This window comes from Acinonyx jubatus, chromosome D2, assembly GCF_027475565.1.
Source record: "Acinonyx jubatus isolate Ajub_Pintada_27869175 chromosome D2, VMU_Ajub_asm_v1.0, whole genome shotgun sequence".
NCBI lineage: Eukaryota > Metazoa > Chordata > Mammalia > Carnivora > Felidae > Acinonyx > Acinonyx jubatus.
This window is the reverse complement of record NC_069393.1, coordinates 55,238,400-55,259,277: the sequence shown is the minus strand read 5'-3', so window position 1 is coordinate 55,259,277 and position 20,878 is coordinate 55,238,400. Positions and strand designations below refer to the sequence as shown.

At 46.2% G+C, this 20,878-nt stretch overlaps 2 protein-coding genes and 1 long non-coding RNA gene across 13 annotated transcripts in view; 1 reads left to right on the top strand and 2 right to left on the bottom strand.

Moving 5' to 3' along the window:
• The window catches only part of PI4K2A (phosphatidylinositol 4-kinase type 2 alpha), a 32,376-nt gene extending 29,192 nt beyond the window's left edge, over nucleotides 1-3,184 (bottom strand). Inside the window, exon 1 of the mRNA XM_015063112.3 lies at nucleotides 2,656-3,184. Within this exon, the coding sequence (XP_014918598.2) occupies nucleotides 2,656-3,093 (438 nt within the window). The 5' untranslated portion in view covers nucleotides 3,094-3,184. The remainder of the gene's footprint in view (nucleotides 1-2,655) is intronic.
• A 3,875-nt stretch (nucleotides 3,185-7,059) lies between these two features.
• Nucleotides 7,060-7,630, bottom strand: LOC128312579 (uncharacterized). The gene is made up of 2 exons (XR_008292055.1): nucleotides 7,418-7,630; nucleotides 7,060-7,205 (listed from the first exon to the last, which is right to left on the bottom strand). It is a non-coding gene; the product is annotated as an uncharacterized LOC128312579 (long non-coding RNA).
• A 173-nt stretch (nucleotides 7,631-7,803) lies between these two features.
• Nucleotides 7,804-19,483, top strand: MORN4 (MORN repeat containing 4). Of its 11 annotated transcripts, none has more exons than XM_053207093.1 (7): nucleotides 7,804-7,942; nucleotides 8,858-8,950; nucleotides 15,044-15,215; nucleotides 15,448-15,545; nucleotides 17,030-17,144; nucleotides 17,760-17,869; nucleotides 18,118-19,483. In XM_053207093.1, exons 4-7 carry the CDS (start codon nucleotides 15,479-15,481, stop codon nucleotides 18,264-18,266), a joined length of 441 nt encoding a protein of 146 aa, XP_053063068.1. In that variant the 5' UTR covers nucleotides 7,804-7,942; nucleotides 8,858-8,950; nucleotides 15,044-15,215; nucleotides 15,448-15,478; the 3' UTR covers nucleotides 18,267-19,483. The 11 variants fall into 11 exon arrangements, with proteins under 11 accessions (XP_053063068.1, XP_014918454.1, XP_014918450.1 ...); XM_015062968.3 differs by lacking the exon at nucleotides 15,044-15,215 and adding an exon at nucleotides 12,903-12,968; XM_053207095.1 differs by lacking the exon at nucleotides 7,804-7,942 and adding an exon at nucleotides 8,112-8,154.
• The last annotated feature ends 1,395 nt before the right edge of the window (nucleotides 19,484-20,878 follow it).

The following is a 20,878-nucleotide window of genomic DNA, read 5'->3' as shown; positions in this document are numbered from 1 at the left end:
ACTATACTTCCCAGCCACTACTGCAGTTAAGTTCTGGACAATTGGATGTAAAAAGAGTCTGGTGCAACTTCTATGAAACGTCTTGCAGGAAGAGGGCATACTCTCCCTCATCCTTTCCTTCTTCCAACTGGCTGAAAAACAGACCAGTTGTCTGCAGTCTGAGTAGCCATCTTGGATTATGTAGTGGAAGCCACATTCTAGGGATGGCCCATCAGCTGGATGGAAGGAGGCACATTGTTCATACTGCCATGCCAACCCTAAGCAGCCTATAGACTTCTTTATGAGAGTTAGGCGTACTTTTATTCAAGGCATTGTTGTTTTAAATTTTGTCACACATAGCCCAATTTAATCCTAACCAATAATGGTAAACAAAAAGAAACCAAAAATTCAGATGACTGACTTCGAGGCAGCCCAGCATAGAGGTTAGGAGCATGAATTCTGGACTCAGTAGGCCTGAATCCTGCCTCCCACTCACTAGATGTTAGGACCCGAAGAAAATTAGTTATACTGTGTGTCTCAGTGTCATCTGTCGGAATAATAATAGTACCTACCTTCAAAGGTGTTATAAGTACTAAGTGAATTATTATTTGTAAAGCATTTAAAATAGTATCTAGCATATAGTAAGTGCTACCTATGTATTTGTTCAATAAAATAAATAAACTAATTTGGAACAGGGCCAAAGACCACACGAACAACTACAGTGAGTCTGTGGTCCCTAACCTGACCCACCACAGTGTTGAGGAAGTGATCCTCTGCTCTGAACCATATTTTACTCAGTGGGACTAAGATGGTTATATTAACAAGTTTTGCCAGGGCATATGTGTTTTGACTTCCTCTCTACGAAAGGACAGTGGCCAGGAAATTTTAGACCTTGGGATCCTGCAAATCACCAAGAAACATACCCACAGTCTGTTATTCTCCATGGCCCATGCACAGAGGCGGTAATACTTTACCTGCCAGGGAGAAGTGAAAGATCTTATTACTCCCACCTGTCAGAGCACCAGGTCACTTCTCAGCTGACCTGACACACTTCCAAAAAAAACTGTAACAATGTCATGAAAGAAAAATAAAAACCTTCCTACTGCTCCTGTACCTATCAAAGATACTCAGCAACTCCTTACATCAGCCAACAAGCTAAAAAAAAAAGAAAAGAGAAAGTAAAATAAACAAAAACTAAAAACCACTTATATAAAAGATGAAAGCATCTTGCTAGCATTTAGACCTCAGGAGACCCACTTTTTTTCTAGAAGTAATGGTTCCCCTTTGAGCTTTCAGTTTAACTCACTCCTCCCCTTACTTGAGGGACTTGCAAAGACTTACTATTCTCAAAGTTTTCCCCACCTTTTCCCCAGCTCAGTTTATGGTAACTGAGTTGACGGTATATTGCTTTCTGGTTCTTGAGAATTCAGGGACAACATCTGGAAGAATGACCAGATTATTAAATGAACCTAACCAAGAGCTACAAGTCAGTCCATCCTGGCCACTCGGCACTCCTATCAGAACAGCACGCCAGCCATGTAAAGAGTTCACACAGGAGAGATGCAGGGAAAATCTGTGGGAGATTTGACAATCATCATTTTAATAAGTATAACAATAATACATTTTTCCAAGAAACCATTCTGATCTATCCAAGAACTCTGACAGGGAAAAGTTAATACTTTTTGACCCACTGATATTCCTCTGATCCCTCTGGTCTTATATAAATGCCTTAAATTCTTCTGCAGCTATCAAAAGAATAAAGGTCACCGCTCAGCTGTCCTGGTCACCCCATGTCCCATCCCAACCCATCTCATCCCCATCCCCCTATTTATACACATGCAGGGGACAAAATAAAGGCCAGCAAACACTTTGCCTTAGCTAAAAAGCGAACTGCTGATAGTCCTAGGAGAGAAATGAAAGTAAAATGTAGCAGGTAGTCCTGTGTTTCTAAAACTCCACATTCTTTACTGAGAAGACATGAAAAAGAATTTGAACAATTTCCCAGAAGTGAGCAATAATCAAGGCAGATGAAACTGGTAAGTCCACCCACTTCATCACCGACGTTTGCCAGTAAGAGACCTGGGGCAGTGGTAGACATCCCCACGACACAGAAGGCTGGAACTGAACCCTCAGAGGCCCTGATGGGTCACCCGTCCTTCTCAATAAACAGCGACAACGCTGGTTCGGTCCAAAAAAAAGGAAATGGGCCCAAATCTCAAATCTGTAGTACAATGGACAACGCTGGTTCAGTCCAAAAAGAGGAAATAGACCAAAGCTCAAATCTGTAGGACAATGGCCGAATAGCAGTCTCTGTAGTTTAAAGCTAAGGAACCTACTAGAAAGCAGCATCTCCCCGCGCGTCTCTGTCGAGAAGCCGATTGTCCCACCACACCGCTGGGCCCCTCGCCTGTATCTGGTCAATTTCTCGTTTTCATTCTCCGCTCACTCCTCCCCCACCAAATAAGTTCTGATTTATTTCTTCATTCCGCAGAGCTTCTCCATCTCCAGTCCTCAGGGGCATTCCAAAATCTTGCCAAGGGGCTCTGCACTGTGAAGTTTCTCCCTTTCGCAGCCTTTCAACCCCCCTTTTCCCCGTGGCTGTGCGAAGCTGCTAATTCCCCCGGACAGGCCCACCCTCCCCGAAGGCAGCGGCGGCAGCCCCCACCCCGCTCTCACCCCCTGAGGGTCCTTGACGAAGTAGCTTCCGCTGGAGCCCTGGTAGATGCGCTCGGGGAAGATGCAGCGTTCGATGGCCAGCTCCGCCTGCCGCACCACCGTCTCGAACTCGGGGTCCTCCGGAAACTCATTCCGCTCGCGGTGGGCCTGCGCGGCGTGCGCCGCCGCCGCCGCCGCCTGAGCGGCCAGGGCTTGGGCCTGCGCCGCCACGGTTTGGGTCTGGCCCTGGGCCGCCGCGCCCCGAGCCCGATCCAGCAGTGGCTGCCGCTCCCGGTCGTGGCCTGGCGAGCCCGGCGGAGAGGGGGCCGGGCCGGCCGCCGCCGCCACTCGGACCGCGCCCCCCGGCACCTGCGGAAAGTGAGCGCCCGAGCCGGACGGGAAGGTGTAGTCCGGGGGTTGGGCCCGCTCGGGGGACACCAGTGGGCTCGTTTCGTCCATCCCTCAGGCCGCCGGCTCCGGGTCGCGGTGCGCTCCACACAGCTGAGCCCCGGGCAGGGACCAATCGGAGACACCCCCAACCCCCTCCTGACCAACCAGGTCGCGGCGCCTTGCCGGCCCCGCCCCTACCTAGCCTGTTTACTTGGCGACGCGTAGGCACGACCCCTCGCGCGCGAACGGTAGCCAATCAGAACCACTGTCTACGTAATCGCGCCCTCCGCATTTTTCGCCCGTCACCGTCGATGAAGACCGCGCATGCTCCAGGAGCCAGACCCAGGTCAGACACGCCCCTTGCTCTTACCAGCCCCGCCCCGCCCCTAGCTTCCTGTTGCTGACCTGTCTCTGGGAGCTTTCAATAAAGTAGCCTACCTAATCAGTCATTTGTTGAGTGCCTGCTATGAACCAACCAGCTGTGAAACTGGAGAGATCTAGTCTTTGTATCTGCATTCATTCAATCATGCACTCATTCATAAAATATTTATTGAGTACCTACTATGTTCTAAAGTGCTAGCGAGACAAAATGAAGCAAAGAAAAATACCTAATCTGCCTAACTAAAAAGGTTTTTAAAAATCACAGCCCTAATGCAATTTACACAGTGTCTGGCCCGGATGCTTAATGCTTATTTGTTAGTTGATGGAAGATACGGTCTTAGACTAAAAAGTTCCATGAGGTAAAATTCCATGACTGTTTTATTCACCGCTGTAAAACCTCAGTGTCTAGACACAATAGGGACTCAGTATATTTTTAGTAGTGGAAAAGAGAAGGAAGATCAAGCTGAAGACACACAGCCCTCTGAGGCAGCAGAAAAGGAGCCAACAATGAAAACTGAAAACTCCATAATAGAAGTTCAACGATTTGGGGGTAGGCCTTCAGCAAAGGCCTTAAAGGGGGTGTGTGCTATGAAGGAACAATGTAATTATATTACTGGAGGAAAAGAGAAAAAAGAGAGAATGAGAGTCATTTGAGTTTGAACCCCATCTGAACACTTAAGAGTGTGTTTTCTCATCTGTAAAATGGGAATTATCCCTTCCTCAATTAAATAAAAATTAAGAGAAGGTATGTAAAACACTTAGCATAGTGGTTAGTACACTCAACAAATGGTAGCTTTTTTATTGTTGATGCTGTTTTTGTTTTGTGCTTAAAATAACCAGCAGACTAGACTATGGGTTTTTGCAAGAGATGACCAGCCAAATAGTAACCAATATTTCATAATCATTCTTTCTTGAATCAAATTATTGCCACAGCTAGTAAAAGTACTGAATCGAAACAACTTACTGTTTATTTTGTTTTTGTTTTTTGTTTTATTAAGTTTATTTATTTATTTTGAGGCGGGGAAAGGGCAGAGAGAGGAGTGAGAGAATCCCAAGCAGGCTCCACACTGCCAGCTCAGCCCCTGATGTGGGGCTCGAACCCATGAACCTTGAGATTGTGACCTGAGCCAAAACCAAGAGTCAAATGCTCAACCCAGTAAGCCACCCAGCCACCCCAAAACAACTTATTATTTAATTACATGTATGACAATGTCTTAATTTTTTTTGGCATGTAACCCATTTTAGGCAAAGGTCCGTACAGTTTCCCCTTTCAGTTACAAGACATATATTTCCCTTCCCTATACAGATATCAAATAATTCAGTAGTACTTGCCCTTGTGTCCGAGGGATCATAGTCACAGAGATGATCTCTTGGTATTGATCTCATTTTAGCCCCTAAGCTTCAAATTGTCAAGGAAAGCTGCAAGATTTAGAGTTCTCCTTTGAATTCTGGGTCTTCTCTATGGAAAACTCTCAGAATTTATTTCTGAGTCTACCCCTTACAACTTGATTTTCCTTTTACTGAAAAAAAAGGAGGGGGGATCAATACATTCCCTATTACCTATGAAGAGCTAGCACTCACCAAATGCTACACACGTGCCAGGCATTATTTTTTGTATATTCCATGGATGTAAATGGACTACACGTAACTGGCATTACAGCTCCTATGATGTTCGAAACTGAGTAATGTATGCAGCTGGTCTGTGGCAGAGCTGGATCCAAATCCAGGCACACCAACTCAGTGCTTTTAACACTATATTGCTTCTTATTAAATATCTCTATGGGATGTGTCTCATATGAACCCCCTTTCTGTCCATTTTCATGGATGCCACATTACTTTTGAGACTCTCAAGATGTCTTAGCTATATTATTAAAATAGCTTATGAATTTGTTTCTCTGCTTCCAATCTCTCTGATTATCTCTGAGTATCACTACCAGATTAATTTTCTTAAAATACTGGTTTCCTTTGGGCTCCCGGGTGGCTCAGTTGGTTAAGCATCCAACTTCAGCCCAGGTCATGGTCTCACGGTTTATGAGTTCAAGCCCTGCATAGGGCTCTCTGCTGTCAGCACAGAGCACACACTTCGGATCCTCTGTCTCCCTCTCTTTCTGCCCCTCCCCCATTCTCTCTCTCTCAAAAATAAACAAACAGGAAAAATGAGGAGACTGAGCTAAAAGATTAAAAACAACAACACTGGTTTCCTTGTGTCACTGCTCTGACCAAGAAACTACATTTTTTGGGGGCGCCTGGGTGGCGCAGTCGGTTAAGCGTCCGACTTCAGCCAGGTCACCATCTTGCGGTCCGTGAGTTCAAGCCCCGCGTCAGGCTCTGGGCTGATGGCTCAGAGCCTGGAGCCTGTTTCCGATTCTGTGTCTCCCTCTCTCTCTGCCCCTCCCCCGTTCATGCTCTGTCTCTCTCTGTCCCAAAAATAAATAAACGTTGAAAAAAAAATTAAAAAAAAAAAAAGAAACTACATTTTTGGGGGGAAAAAAGAAACTACATTTTTGGGACGTCTGGGTGGCTCAGTCAGTTGAGCATCGGATTCTTGATTTCTGCTCAGGCCATGATCCCAGAGTCATGGAATCAAGCCCCAAATCAAGCTCTGAGATGAGCTTGGAACCTGCTTAAGGATTCTCTCTCTCTCTCTGTCTTTCTCTCTCTCTCTGTCTCTCTCTCTCTCCCTTTGCTCCTCTCCCCTGATCATGAGGTCTCTTGAAAAGAAAACATTTTCATTGCAGTAAAATATGCATAATATTTATCATTTTAACCATTTCACAAGTGTACAATTCGTTAACATTAAATACATTCACAACGTTGTGTAACCATCACCACTGCCTATACCCAAAACTTTTTCATCATCCCAACAAAAACTCCATATCCATTGAACAGTAACTCCCTCCTCCTCTAGTTCCTGGTAACCTCTATTCTACTTTGTGTATCTATGAATTTTCCCATTCAAAACACTACATTTTGCAAAACATATCTTCCCCCTAATTTTTCTCCATAGTTTAACCACAATCCATCCTTATTTCATCAAATTTCGATATATATATTCTTCAATGCAATAAGATCTATTTTCTTGACACTCCATTCTCTCAACAACTAATTATATCTATATTCGGTACCACACAGTTTAGCATGTTTAACCATTGAATGTTAGAGCTGGTTGAATTTTATAGGTCTGCTTGTCCAATCTCATTTTACAGGCTGGAGAGCTTAATAACTTGTTTGAAGCCCCACACGTTTGGTGGCAGGCATGGGATTTGAACACAGAATCCAAGTCTTTTAAAATAATGTAAAAATGGTGTTTATTGAGCACTTATACACTGTACTGTCATACAAGTCCTGGGGAGTCTTTATCATTATTATTATCATTTTCATTTTCTATTCCACAGATGAGGAAAACCCCAATTCAGAGAAGCAGTTTGCTTATTCTCTTCATGCGTTTGCCTTCTTTTAATAATTAAATATAATCTTGAATTTTACATGTACATGAATCTTTTCTTCTCCACATGGAGGCAGTAAGTTCCAGGAGGGCAACGATCTGTGTCTTTTCTAGCTGCATTCACTTTGTTCAGTAAATAAATACTGTATACGGATAAACGGATTGCTGTGCACGGTATTTGGAGGATTTGCTCCAATATTGACACTATATTTATTTTTTTTTTAATGTTTATTTATTTTTTGAGGGTGGGGGCACAGAGAGAGAGCCGGGGGGTGGGGGGAGAATTCCAAGAAGGATCCGTGCTCTCAGCGCAGAGTCACAGGCGGGACTCCATCTCATCGTCTGAGATCCTGACCTGAAGCCGAAATCAAGAGTCTGAGCTTAAGGACTGAGCCACACAGACATCCAAACACTATATTTTAAATACAAAGGATCTGAGTAATGACAACACAAATCCTAACGACGAATGAATGCAGAAGTGTCCCGATATCACAATGCTGGCACAGGGTTGACGCTCATTCAACTGCAGTTGCCTAGTCTAGCATGTTACCATCTACAAAACCGAACCTCAAAAGCCAGATTTGGGTTCTGCCCTTAAACTCCAGGGAGGGGCCATTTACAACTCTGAAGGTCCGCACAGGATCGGAGCCCCTTGAGATGGTGGTCACTGTTGCTTCTGACCCAGGTTTTGTTTTGTTTTGTTGTGTGTGTGACATTTCGGCTAGGCTGTCTCTGGGTAGGTAAGACCTGAGGTCTTCACCAGGGTGGCCAAGGTGGGATCATGGGTTCAGCCCCACCCCTCTCTCGGATGTTTGTCCAGAGATCCAGAGACACTCCGCCCCGCACAAAGATGGCGCAGAGTTCGGGCCGGACCAATGGAGAGTGGCGTTGCTCCCGGTTGCCTAGGTAACAGCCAATGGGCAGCGGGAATTGCGCCCAGTGCGGCCGCCGGGGATGGCGGCGTCAAGTGGGGCAGGCGCTGGTGGAGGTGGTGGAGAGGCAGGTGGCAGGGGCGATCCCGGCGGAGCGGCGGTCCCGGCAGCTGGATCCCCGCGTCGGGGCGTGACTGTCATCCCGAAAGGCGGAGCTCAGGTTGGCTGGCAGCGCAGGAGGGAGGGGGCCAGGAGAATGTGGTCGGTGAGGAAGGGACTGAGGAGACCATCCCGAGATAACCGGCTGGGGATCGTGACTCCACCCAGGACGCGCTGACCAGAGGGTGGGGTCCATAGGGTGTCAAACCCAGACCTCCAGTCTCTACCGCTGGGGCCGAGGTCCGAGAGAGCCCACGGTACCCGGCTTAGCGGGTGGGTGGGGGCTGCGTCCGGAGTGGGTGGCAGACCAGTGTGAGCAGAGACCTGACCCAGGCGGGAGAGCAGAGCTCGGGTAGAGGGAAGGATCGGTGCTGGGATGCAAGAACGGGGTGGGAAATCGACTAGGAAGTGTTGTTAGTTGGGTCTAGGGCTTTGTTTGCCCTGGGTCCGCCTCTCACACTCTGGTGGAGAGACGTCCCACACAACGAGGCTTGGGGAATGAGATGCCTCAATTCATGGTGGCACCCCTGCTGAGTGGCACCTCCAAACTGCTTAGATATCCGCGGGCGTAACTCGGCTTTATTAAAACCCGGTCCAGGCATTTTCTTTTCCATGAAACAGAATAGTATCGTGGCCGTCCCCATCACCCCCAGGTTGTTTTGTTTTGTTTTGTTTCGTTTTTTACTACCCTCAGTTCTAGTGTCAGGATTTTCTTCCCACTTTCTTCGATCTAATCGCCACACCGGTCTTCCGAAATAAGACCTTTATCTAGTAGCAACACATTTTTATTAATTTTTTTTTTTTTTTTTTACTTTTCGAGTTCAAGGGAGATTTACAGTAAAAAGACTTGCAGACTTATAAGAAAAAAAGTTTTTTCAAGCTCATTTAAAACATTTAAAAAAGAATGTTTGACTTTTTGTTCTAGGTTTCTTACAAGCCTAAGTTTTGTTCATCAAGCTCTTCCTCTTCTCTTTAGGATTCTGAAAGCCTAAGACTGCTTCCTTTATAATTAAGAGAACTTTGACAAGACGTTCATACTCTGGGGAGGCTTTGGAGGAACCATGTAAAGGTATATGTGGGAAAAGCTGGCTGCCTCAAAACAGTATTCTTAAACTGAAAATCTGTTCCTTTTTATGTTAGTTAGTTTTTAATCCTCTGAATTTGGACACAAGTTATTGTGAATGCATAAGTATTTTTTTAACAAGTTTGATTTCTAAAATCTGAAAAAAGACAAATGGAATACAAATAAAAGTTACATTCCTGTCTCCAAGTTCTATTTGGAAATGTCAGGGTCAAGAGAAAATAAAGATAGCAGGGAGGTAGTCTGTTGTGCAGACCAATCGTGTATTCATTTCAGGGACAAAATAGTTATTTTCTTTTAGATAAATGTTTGGATTGATCCTTTGCAACGCATCTACCAAAAGAGCAGAAAGGGTGGGTATCTGTTTAGAGGCATGAATCTTCTTGCTTTTGTGACTAGATTCCATATGCATAGCTGAAGCCTAAACTCCTAGGCCACCTGTTCTCTTTAAAAAGACTTTTATGGTAACTGACACGAATACTGGTTTACATGCTTATTAAAGTGTTGGGTTTTCAGTCTTCATTAGCACTGGCTATACTGTATTGAACTAGATTTGTCTCAATGACCATGATTTCTTTTGGGGTCATTGGATATGCAAAGTGACTATTACTTAGCATGGCTAGTTACAGAAGTTATAAATGAAGATCCCGACACTGTCCCAGGTGGTGACAGTATCAATTATTTGGACTAGGTAGAAGTTTCTAGTCAAATGTGTTCAACCATGGCCTGAGGCCATAGAGTCTACATGTGTTTCCTTAATTAGCGCTGCTGATTATGTTCTTGGGGATGGGCGTCATTTTGACCAGCTGTTGAAGGGAGTTTGCTCTGTCTCCCTAGGTAAAAAAAGGAATGGAAATGTATTTTTGAAAAACAAATGAGAGATGATGGTGGCAGGGTTACATGGAGAGATGATGTTCCACTTACTATATAGCCATATAATATATTACCCCAAATCTAGCTGCTTAGAACAACCGTATGATGCTCACAGGTTCTGTGAGTCAGGAATTTGTACAGGGCATCATGGGGATGACCTCCTTCTGCTCCATGATACCTTAGATGGGACGCTGACTTAATGGCCGGGAGCTAGAATCATCTGACCGCTCCTTTGCTCACAGCTGGCGCCTGGGCTGGGCTGATTCAAAGTTGAGAGCAGCCAACTAGAGCACCAACACGTGGCTCTTTGTGGCTTAGCTTCCTCACAGCACATTAGCCTCCAGGTAGTCAGACTTCTCATGTGGTGGCTCAGGTCTCTAAGCATAAGTGTCCCATTGAGCAAGAGGGTAGATGTATCACCTTTTCTTTCTTTCTTTCTTTCTTTCTTTCTTTCTTTCTTTCTTTCTTTCTTTCTTTCTTTCTTTCTGTCTTTCTGTCTTTCTTTCTGTCTTTCTTTCAGTTTTATTTATTTTGAGAGAGTGAGCGTGCACAAATTGGGGGAGAGGCAAAGAGAGAGGGAGAGAGAGAATCCCAAGCAGGCTCCAAACTGTCTGTGCAGAGCCCGACTCAGGGCTTGATCCCACAAACCGTGAGATCTTGACGTGAGCTACAAACAAGAGTCAGACGCTTAACCCATTGAGCCACCCAGGCGCCCGATGCATCACCTTTTCTGATCTGACCTTAGAACACACCATTGCTTCCATTGTGTTCTGTCAGTTGAAGCATTCATAAGCCTGCCCAGATTCAGAGAAGAAGAGTTACACTCCATCTTTATCATGGAACAGTGGCAAGGTCAAATTGTAGAACATGTAATACAAGAGATATGATTGCAAACGTCTTTGGAAAATACAACCTGCCCCATTGGGTAGAGGATGATCTCTCAAGTTTCACTGGAAAATTTAGGATATATTCCCTAAGAGCTAACAGCATACCAAAAGAGTGGCAAAGTTTACAGTTTGAGTGGCCGGCTAATACTTTGTCCAAAGATAGTCTTCAAACTGGAGAAACACTGTTCACTTTCTTTCAGGGACCTTCTACTGGTCCATCTGAAAGGAGTGGGATGCCACTATGTGGAAATTTCATGTAGCCTTGAGAAAAAGCAAACAGGGGTGCCTGGCTGGCTCGGTTGGTAGAGCATGCAACTCTTAATCTCAGGGTCTTGAGTTCAAGCTCCACGTTGGGCATGGAGCCTACTTAAAATTAAAAAAAAAAAAAAATAGGGGCATCTGGATGGCTCAGTCAGTTAGGCATCTGACTTTGGCTCAGGTCATGATCTCCCAGTTCGTGGGTTTGAGCTCCGCACTGGGCTCTGTGCTGTCAGCGCAGAGCTGGCTTGGGATTCTCTCTCCCCATGAGCCATTGGGCAGTCAAACTGACTCCTCACATGACACCACAAGAACTCCTTCCAGACCTCTGAGTGAAGACAAGTTAACAGCTGCCAAACATCAAAAGGAAATGCCTTTATCTTATCATCTTACTGCCTGAATAATGATTTTGTGTTTTATGTTTTGGAACGGTAGTTTAGTTATAAGATTTATTATAAGATATGGCCCTTAAGATTCTGACTTGTTTTGAAGGAATGAAATATTTCAGCTTTGTGCCATAAGCTGCGTTTTCAGCGTGCTGACCTCACTAGTTCTGGGAAGAGCTGAAGACGGCCTGTAGTTATCAAAGCCTATCTGGACTGGAAAGTTTTCCTCTGGCAGTTTCAGTGGGAAACTGCTTCTCTTCCTCTCATTAATGTTGTATTTGCAGCACAGTCATGCTGGCCTCTACCCCAGGCACACTGATGCCGGGCTGACAACAAGAGGCTTGTGGACCTGAAATTGGATGCTGACCTTGTGGAACGTTGATGGGACAGAGATGGCACACCAGGAACCAGCGTCATCTCTCAGAGAAGATAGCCCCAGAGGTTTTGAAGGGCTTTAACACACGAAGAAAATGGCCCCTGTCTCAGGATATCTTCTGCTGTGTGAGAGACCCTGGACATGGAGCTCCCAAGTCGCCACAACAGCGAGAAAATCCCTGGGGACGCTGTGGAAGGGGCTCCCAGACATCACTGGAAGAGCTTCCGAAGCTGGCCTCATTAAGGAGGTAGAAACAAATGCGGCTCCAGGTTTGGGTGAGAGCAAGGGATTCTCAAAACTCATCTGTCCTCATAGCTGGGAAGAAACGCGAGCTTTGAGACAGGGCCAGGGCCCAGAAGATGTCACTGAGCCCCACTCTGTTCAGGCCCAGCTGTTTGCACATCACACCATTTCTGGGCTTGCGGCATCTGTATCAAAAAGCATCATGACAGAGGCCAAAATTAAAATATCCCATAGGGTGGTGATAAAGAATACACGAGTGGCAATTGTAGTTTACTTTTCCTCACCTTAGAATTTTCACCTCATTAGTCAACATTGGCTGATTTCTTTTTTTTCCAAAATGTTATTTGAATCACGTTGGTAGCATTTTTATAATGAGACTTTAAAGAAATTTCCATTACAGTCTATGTGAATGTGTGAGTTTAGGTGTCTGGTTTTTGGTTTGCTTTTTTATTTTTTATCTTCAAAAAAATTTCTTTAATATTTATTTATTTTTTGAGAGAGAGAGAGACAGAGAGAGAGAGACAGAGCATGAGCAGGGGAGGGGCAGAGAGAGAGAGGGAGACAAAGAATCCGAAGCAGGCTCCAGACTCTGAGCTGTCAGCACAGAGCCCAATTCAAGGCTCAAAGTCACAAACCGCGAGATCGTGACCTGAGCCAAAGTCAGACGCTTAACCAACTGAGCTACTCAGGTGCCCCTCCAAGTTGAACATTTAAAGCATTTTAGTATCAAACATGCCAGATCCCTCTTGTACTGTGGAACCTACTTTTGGCGACCCCATCTTGATGTTCCATAATGGAGACAGCAATACAACCCTTAATGTTGTGTGTGATTTGAGCTTTTCTGGGACTTGAAAGAAGCTAGCCATTGGTGCCAGGCCTGCAGGGATTTAAAATCTCCCTCCTGTTTGGTCCTCCAGGTCTGGCCCCCATGTTGTGAAGAAGGGGTGCACTTGTCCTGTCGTAACTCAATCAGATGCTTGAGGGTCAGACTCTAGCTTCACTGTTAATAACAGGGGACCTTTCAATGATGATTTCTAGGTCAGGGAACTTTCGCACATAGTATAGCTGTTTATTGGAGTAGTAGTTCCCATGCTTTCAAATGTTTAACAGTCTAACGATGTGCTTGTTGAAACTGCAGATTCCCAGGCTCTAACTTACAAAATCTGATTCAGTAGATCTGGTTGTGGGCCTAGGACTCTGCATTGTCACAGTCACTTGCAAAAATGTTTTATTGCTTAGATCTGGAAAAGATGAGGTGAGTAAAAAGACCTAGGAAATTATAAAAGGACTAGGGATTGCATTTTTAAAAAATATGTCAGATGATTCTGTTTGTCCATGCATTTAATGATATTTTGGGTTATCTTAACCCCCTTCTTTTTTTTTTAATTTTTAAATTTTGTTTAAATCCAAGTTAGTTAACACAGAGTGTAATAATGATTTCAGGAGTAGAATTTAGTGATTCATCACTTACATATAACACCCAGTGCTCATCCCAACAAGTGCTCTCTTTAATGCCCATTACCCATTTAGCCCATCCCCCACCTAGCACCCCTCCAGCAACCCTCGGTTTGTTCTCTGTATTTAAGAGTCTCTTATGGTTTGCCTTAACCCCCTTCTTATTGGATATCTTTGAAACGAATACAAGCATTCTTTTACTACACCCTGTGAAGCCATACCTAGCCAGCCTCTCTGTCCCACTTATTCCTTCCTTCTGCTCCCATTATGCTGTTATCCCCTTAGTTCAGGTCTTATGATCTTGTACCTGGGTGTATCAGTTAGCTTTTTCTGGGTAATAACACACCATGGCTTAAAATAACAACCATGTATTTAGTCCGTGATTCTGTGGGTCATTAATTTGGAGCTGGGCTCGAGAGCAGCTCCGCTGGTCATGCCCGAGCTCACCCTGCATCTGTGGTCAGTTGGTACAACAGCTCCATGTGACCCTTTGTCACCGGCCGGCTAGCCCGGGCTTGTCCACATGGGGGCAGAATAGTTCCAAGTGCAGTGAGAAGGCAAGCCCAGTGTATAGGCGCTTTGCAGACCTCTGCTGTATCACGTTTGTCCGCGTTCCATTAGCCAGAGCAAGTCATAGAACCCACCCAGACCCAGTGCGTGGAGGAACAAACTGCCTGTTAATGGAGGTGCTGCCATGTCACATCACAAGGGCATGAGCAGAGGGGGAGTAATTTGTGCTCATGTTCACAGTCTACTGAATTAGCACATCTCCCGCCTTGCAAGCTTTTCTGGCTGTAGGCTTTTGCTGCTCCAAAGCATCCTGCTTCCCGCTGCCACATTCATTTTCCATGAGCGCCGCTTTCATATTAACATCCCTGTTCACAAACCCCCAGAACCTTCCCCTTTCCCCCGTCTTATTAGCTGTAGACTCTTCTGCCTAGCTTTCGAAGGTCTCCTTAAGGTAGCCTGGCCCTGAAAGCAGAGCATGCAATACAAGAGAGAAAGAACCAGCAGCAGTCAGGGGAAGCCAGGGCACTCGTTCCAGCTCGGGCACAGACTTGCTTATAACTTCTCTGGGCTTCTGTCTCTCCATCTATAAAATGAGGGCGTTTGGATGAAATCTGAAAGGTTTTTTCAGATTTCAGATTTCGGCTGAGTACCTAAGACAAACTTGTTTCCTGTTACTCCTTAAATAAACCTTCAACTGCAGTAAAACCCACGTTAATATTTTTCCACCGAACATACAGGCATCATTGCTCCTTGTGCGTTCATTGCCCAGCTTTTCTCTATCTGCAGCTGCCCTTTGCCCTCTTCACTGCTTGTTTGTGGTCCATGCCATCTTGTCTTTGTTCATCTCTGCCATCCAGTCTGATGCTTAATTACATGATCTCTCGTCTTGTTCAGTGGTTCAATTATTAGCCTCAGCAACTAGATTGCACACTCATTGAGGGAAGAGACTATATTTTATACATCAACTAAACACATAGTAGGTATCAAGCCAATATTTGTAGATTAATCCTCAGTTTCTATCCCAGGTCATAGAAAATTGGAACTGGCTGATAACTTTTTTTTTTTTAATTTTTTTTTTTTTATGTTTATTCAGTTCCTGACAGAGAGAGCACGGGAGGGTCAGAGAGGGAGAGGGAGACACAGAATCCGAAGCAGGCTCCAGGCTCTGAGCTGTCAGCACAGAGCCCGACGTGAAGCTCGAACTCATGAACTGCGAGATCATGACCTGAGCCGAAGTCGGAGGCTTAACTGACTGAGCCATCCAGGTGCCCCCTGGCTGATAACTTTTAAGATCAGTAGGAGGATAAGACTGCTTGAACAGAGGGGATGGTTGCGGGTGGGGTTTGGAGAGGTGGGTATATTTGTTAAATGTATCTAAGGTAATATCTATATACTTACCAGGCTGGTAAGTATATAGAATATATCTGTAAAATTGCTTTGCTGGCCTTTCCTCCAGCCATCCTGTGACTCCGATTCTCCTCTGCTTGTTCCCTGCAGTTTTCATACTTTTCTTCCATAAGCTGGCGTCATGACCCTCACAAAAGGTTCCTTCACCTACTCTAGTGGGGAGGAATATCGCGGCGAGTGGAAGGAAGGTGAGAGGGCCCCTAGGGGTCAAATGATGAATACTTCGTATGACTAAAGGACAAACACATAAAGCTATAGAAGCCAGCTGGATGAGTCTTCATGTCTAAGTCCAGGATTTAATCTGAATAGCGCCTTTCCTTTATTTGATTTTAGGCTTAAGTAAAGGAATTAGAAAATGCTGTTGTTTGCCCAGTCTCCAGCAACGAGTTAAATCTTTCCAGTTCTGAATATAAAGTGTTTTAGTATCCTTTTACCCTTTAATGTTATCATGTGGGAATTGTTTTTATAAATGCTTATGTACCAGGCAGAGTACAATGAATTATTTTAAGTGCCCATAAATTAGAAAGTGCAGAATTGATTGTAATGACTTGGTTCTAATGCATCTTAAAAAGTTAAGGAAGATCTAGAAATTAGGACAGACGCTTGAGAGCAAATGACATCCATTGCCTTGAATTTCCTGTGACAGCTCATTACATTCGGAAGTAACTATTCATAGGAATGGTGAAATTCTTCAGAGCCTGAGAAACACAGTCTGGCCACTTAAAAGCCTCGTGGGTCCAGTCCCATCAAGCCAGGAACCACCCCGAGGAGAGGAGCCTTCACTTCCCACAGTCAGTGAAGAGACATTCAGGCTGTTTCCAGACACGCACCCACGTCTTTTCACACTAGATCCCTGCAGCTGACGAATCCTTGAGCCTTGAGAGGAGAAATTGTGCAACTGGGTGTGACCTTGTCTCAGTACACCCCCGTGCCTCTCCCCTGCCTCCCCAGCACCTGCTGTCCCCTCGGCTCCAGCCATTTAGTGCGGCCACCCTCTGTCCCCCGGAAGGGCTCCTTCGTACTCTGTTAGAGGACAGGATTGCTCCTCCAGCATCTTGCTGTTTTCTGGTCAGGTCAGTGGGTAAGCACAGCCCTGCTGACCTGACCAAGCCCAAACCAGCGTCGCCAGTCTGGCTGGTAGGTTGGCACCCTGGCTTCGAGGTGCAGAGGGGCACTTGTTTTCCTCAGAGGGCAGCATAAGTAGGTGTTGAGGGCTCTCCGGCCAGGATGCCTGCCGCATTTGCTCTCTTGCTCTGCTACTTAACTGTTCTGTGATCTCGAGTAAGCGATTTGGCTTCTCCCTAGCCTTGGTTTCTGCATCTGTGAAATGGGAACAATAATAGTACTGTGCCCACCTCCTAACGCCGTGAGGATTAAATAAGATGATAAGCACAAAGAGCTCAGAAGAGTGTGTGACACACAGTAGAGGGCCTCTTATCATTCATACCTACAGAGACCTGCTGCCAATCTGATATTTGTGACAAGATGGGAAGGTCCAGGGAGCCAGATTTTCCTACCTGACTCTGGGTAGTAGCTCTCTGCCCTGCCAGCGTCACTGCTTCTCTTCTTTCCTTTGTGGGTGGGGTGACAAAAGGCAAGAGATGTTAGGCAGCGAGGGGGGTCCCTGAAGCTGCCCCATCCCAACCTGACAACTGTCTTTCTCTTTGCTCAGGTCGCAGACATGGTTTTGGTCAACTGATGTTTGCAGATGGCGGCACCTACCTGGGTCATTTTGAGAATGGGCTCTTCAATGGCTTCGGGGTACTGACCTTCTCAGATGGCTCAAGGCAAGTACTGGGTCATTCCTTTCTCAGCTTTGATAGTGATAAATAGCTGGTCAGACCTGAGATGTCCCAGGTCCTCTGAAAACAGGCAAGGAGGAAGCAGTTCTTTTATTAGTTACTTTATAAATAGATCTAAAATTTGAAATGGCGTGTCGCTGAGCGACCTTCCACCCCACTGCCATTCTCTTCTTTATCGTCTTGAAATTAGAGCCTCACATCACACTTGCTCTCTGGCCCGTCTCTGCCGGTTGGGAGTGGGGCGAGTGGGGGCAGGGTGGAGCTTGCTCCTTGGCATTAATAAGGAACACTTACTGGGCGCCTGGGTGGCTCAGCTGGTTGAGTGTCTGACTCTTGGTTTTGGCTCAGGTCATGATCTCATGGTTCATGAGATTGGGTCCCGCAGCGGGCTCCACACTGACAGCATGGAGCCTGCTTGAAAATTGTCTTTCTCCCTCTCTCTGTCCCACCCTTGCTCATTCTCTCTCTCTCTCTCTCTCTCTCTCTCTCTCTCTCTCTCTCAAAATAAATAAATAAACAACACTTATTGGTAGCTGCTTCATGCAGTTAACCTGGACTGCCCACTACCCCTCTAAAGGCTAACGTGTCGTGTTTCTGCAGGTACGAGGGGGAGTTCGCCCAGGGCAAGTTTAACGGCGTTGGAGTCTTCATTCGACATGACAACATGACATTTGAAGGGGAATTTAAAAATGGCAGAGTGGATGGTTTTGGTAAGTCACAGCCCACCAGGACGGGTGACTGGGGGGAGCATCATACGGGCGGAGGGACACCTTGTCAGCTGTAGTGCTTTTATGGGTGTCCAGCGATCCAGAGTGACCGGGCCCTCACTCCTATTCATCGAGTGCGTGGGCTGCGCTCCAGAGCAGACCTGTGAGTCCTCCTCACGGCTTGGCATCAGGCCGCTCCCTGAGTCACTAACGCCCTCGTCCATCCCGAATTTTCTCTGTCCCCCTCCAAGGCCTGCTGACTTTCCCCGATGGTTCTCATGGAATACCTCGCAACGAAGGCCTGTTTGAGAATAACAAGCTGCTGCGGCGTGAGAAGTGTTCCGCAGTCGTGCAGCGGGCCCAGAGCGCCTCCAAGTCCGCCAGAAATCTCACTGCCTGACGGGGCGTCGTGCGCCAGCTGACAAGTACTGGGTAAAGCAAAGGCCCCGTTACTCACTCAAGGTGAACAGATGTACCGGCTGTGAGAGGACATGAGGATGCCCGCAGAGAGCAAAAGCCTTGGGACGCCCCCACACCCGCCAGGCAGGGATTCCATCACAGAATTCTGAGGACTCGGGCCCCGCTGCCCACAGCAGGGTCACCAGTTCTCTTTCCTTCTCTCACTTGTTGGTATTCTGTGTCCCTAACACCTTGGGTTGCCCAGTGCAGACCTGCCTCTCCTTGATTTCCTGCCAAGTGGGGCAGAGCCTCTTCGTTCCGCCTGTATTTGGGGCAGTTGATCCCAGCCCCAAATTAGGGCTAATGCTTTGTGCCCCCCCGAAGAAACAGGGAGAGAGGCAGGGGTGGCTTAGATAGTTCAGCAGTCCTGTGAAAGCCACGGCCAGAGCTTTTCTGCGTGTCCCCCCGCCGCCTCCCCATTTGCTGCTGGTCGACTTCATGGCTCCAGGCCTCCCCCTTTGTCCTACCAGACTGCTATTTGTGTCTGCTTATTCCCCCTGTGAAGGGTTTGGTAAGAGTGCTGTTTCCCTGTCCCTTGACTTTATAAGCTGTCTTCCTTACCTGAGTTCCAGCAGCTAATCTGTTCCCTTTTTTGTGCCTCTCCTTTCTTAGACGGGACAGGATCCCTTCTGGGAATAGTCAAGACACTGATGTAAAGAGTCACCTTAGGACTTGTACTTTTTAGTTACTCCAGGGTGAAGGGCAGACATCCCTGGCCCATTGAGGCCCTATCACGGAGTAATTGAATCCTTAGGGATGGCTTGGGCTGACACAGCCCCTTCCCAGTGGACTAGGAGGTCAGACCCACCGCAACCCCTTGGGGTTTGGGTAGAATTGGACCCATTCTAGGACTGCAGTGAACCAAAAGAGAATTTGGCTCCCTGCATTTGGTCCACTGTTTACTCTTCCACCATGAGCTTGGCCATCAGGCCTGGGAGGTCAGATCTTGACCGATAGGATCCCTATGTAGTTCATCATGGAGGCCCCCCAATTATCCTGTGACCCAGACACGCCCAGCCCACTCCCAGCCCCTTATCCTCACACTGAATGTCTCCTCAACAGCAGACTGTGGTGGAAATTATAGCCGTGTGCCTCCATGTATTCTCTGAGTCGTACTGTAGGAACAAGTGTTTATGAGGAATAAACAAATCACCAGAACTGCCTATACTTCATCACTTTACTCTTGCTCTGCATCCTCATGAATCACCCTATTTGCTGTTTCTAAAAGTTAATCACAGATGGGGACTTAGTACTGACATTGCACACTTTACTACATAGTACCTAATTCTCAAGACCTCTGCAGGGTAGGGGCATTTTTTTTTTTTTTAATCAGACAGACTCAGGTTGCCCAAACTAGGAAGTGGCAGAACTGAGTGGGATTTGTCTCTCAGTCTTTCTGATTCCAAATCACTTTCTACTGTATCTCTTGCCCGGAGCGTCAAGAGTACCCACGTCCTGAGACCAGTTATTGTCACACCTGCTGGGTTACCTCAGGCAGGTCAACTCCTGCTGGGGTTTCCCTTTTTCTGCAACAAGTAGAGTAATCCTTCCCCAGCTGAGCTAATGTGCAACATTCACCTGCCATGCTAACCCCTTTTACACACACGATCTTACATAGCCGGAGAGAAAGGGACTGTTACTATTCCCAAATTACAGATCAGATTGGGCAGCGAAGTAGCTGTCCAAGGTCCCCAGACCATAAGTGGCAGGTCTAAGAACTTAAATGCAGGCCTGCTTAATTTAAGCCCAGAGGTTGAGTGCTTTACCAGTGTACTAGCCAGCCTCCCGAGCCCTAATTTTTTGCCCTATTAAGCTAGATTCTCCGCTGAGCCCAGATCTGCCAGACTTTGCCTGTGAGAAGAGCCCAAGTGCTAAGCCCCAAGCCTCAGTACCATCCAGATGGCGGATTTCAGTTGAAGATTCACACCTTCCCTCTAGCCTCTGTCCTAAACAAGAATCTGTTTACCTTTCTTTTCAGCCAGAGTAATTTTTAAAAAATTCATCCCTGGTTTACTGCCACTAGTCAAGTATCACTAAAAGTTAAACATTTTTGGAGAAAACAACCTTTCTGATTAATGGGCTACATGTTTCTAAATATCTTAGTTGAACTTTTTTGCCTCCTGCCTCCCACTCAAAACTTCAACTAAGCCTTTCCTCTAGGCCACTGCTAATCTAATACCTATGTTTGCTGAGTATTGTTAAGGCCTCTCTCAAGGCTGAGAAGGCCTTGACAAGTTTAATTGCCTCAGGGCGCCTGGGTGGCTCAGTCAGTTAAGTGTCAGAGTTCAGCTCAGGTTCCTGAGTTTGGCTTATGGTTCCTGAGTTCAAGCCCCACATCTGGGCTCTCTGCTGTCAGTGCAGAGCCTGCTTCAGATCCTCTGTCCCTCCCCCCTCTCTGTCCCTCCCCACCACACGCTTCCTCTCCTCTCAAAAATAAATAAACTTAAAAAAAGTTAAATTGCCTCTAGGAAGGTTCTTGACATCTTAGGCAGGAAACCTAAGGCTTGCTTAGCAGTGAAGTGTCAATTTTTACATAGCCACACTTTTTTTTTT

Excerpts from the sequence above, each read along its gene's own strand:
- MORN4 (XM_015062963.3), top strand. The coding sequence starts at position 11,837 with ATGGCCCCTGTCTCAGGATATCTTCTGCTGTGTGAGAGACCCTGGACA. Across the intron at positions 12,018-17,029 it reads AAATGCGGCTCCAGGTTTGG|GTCGCAGACATGGTTTTGGT; the intron begins GTGAGAGCAAGG and ends CTCTTTGCTCAG. Across the intron at positions 17,145-17,759 it reads ACCTTCTCAGATGGCTCAAG|GTACGAGGGGGAGTTCGCCC; the intron begins GCAAGTACTGGG and ends GTGTTTCTGCAG.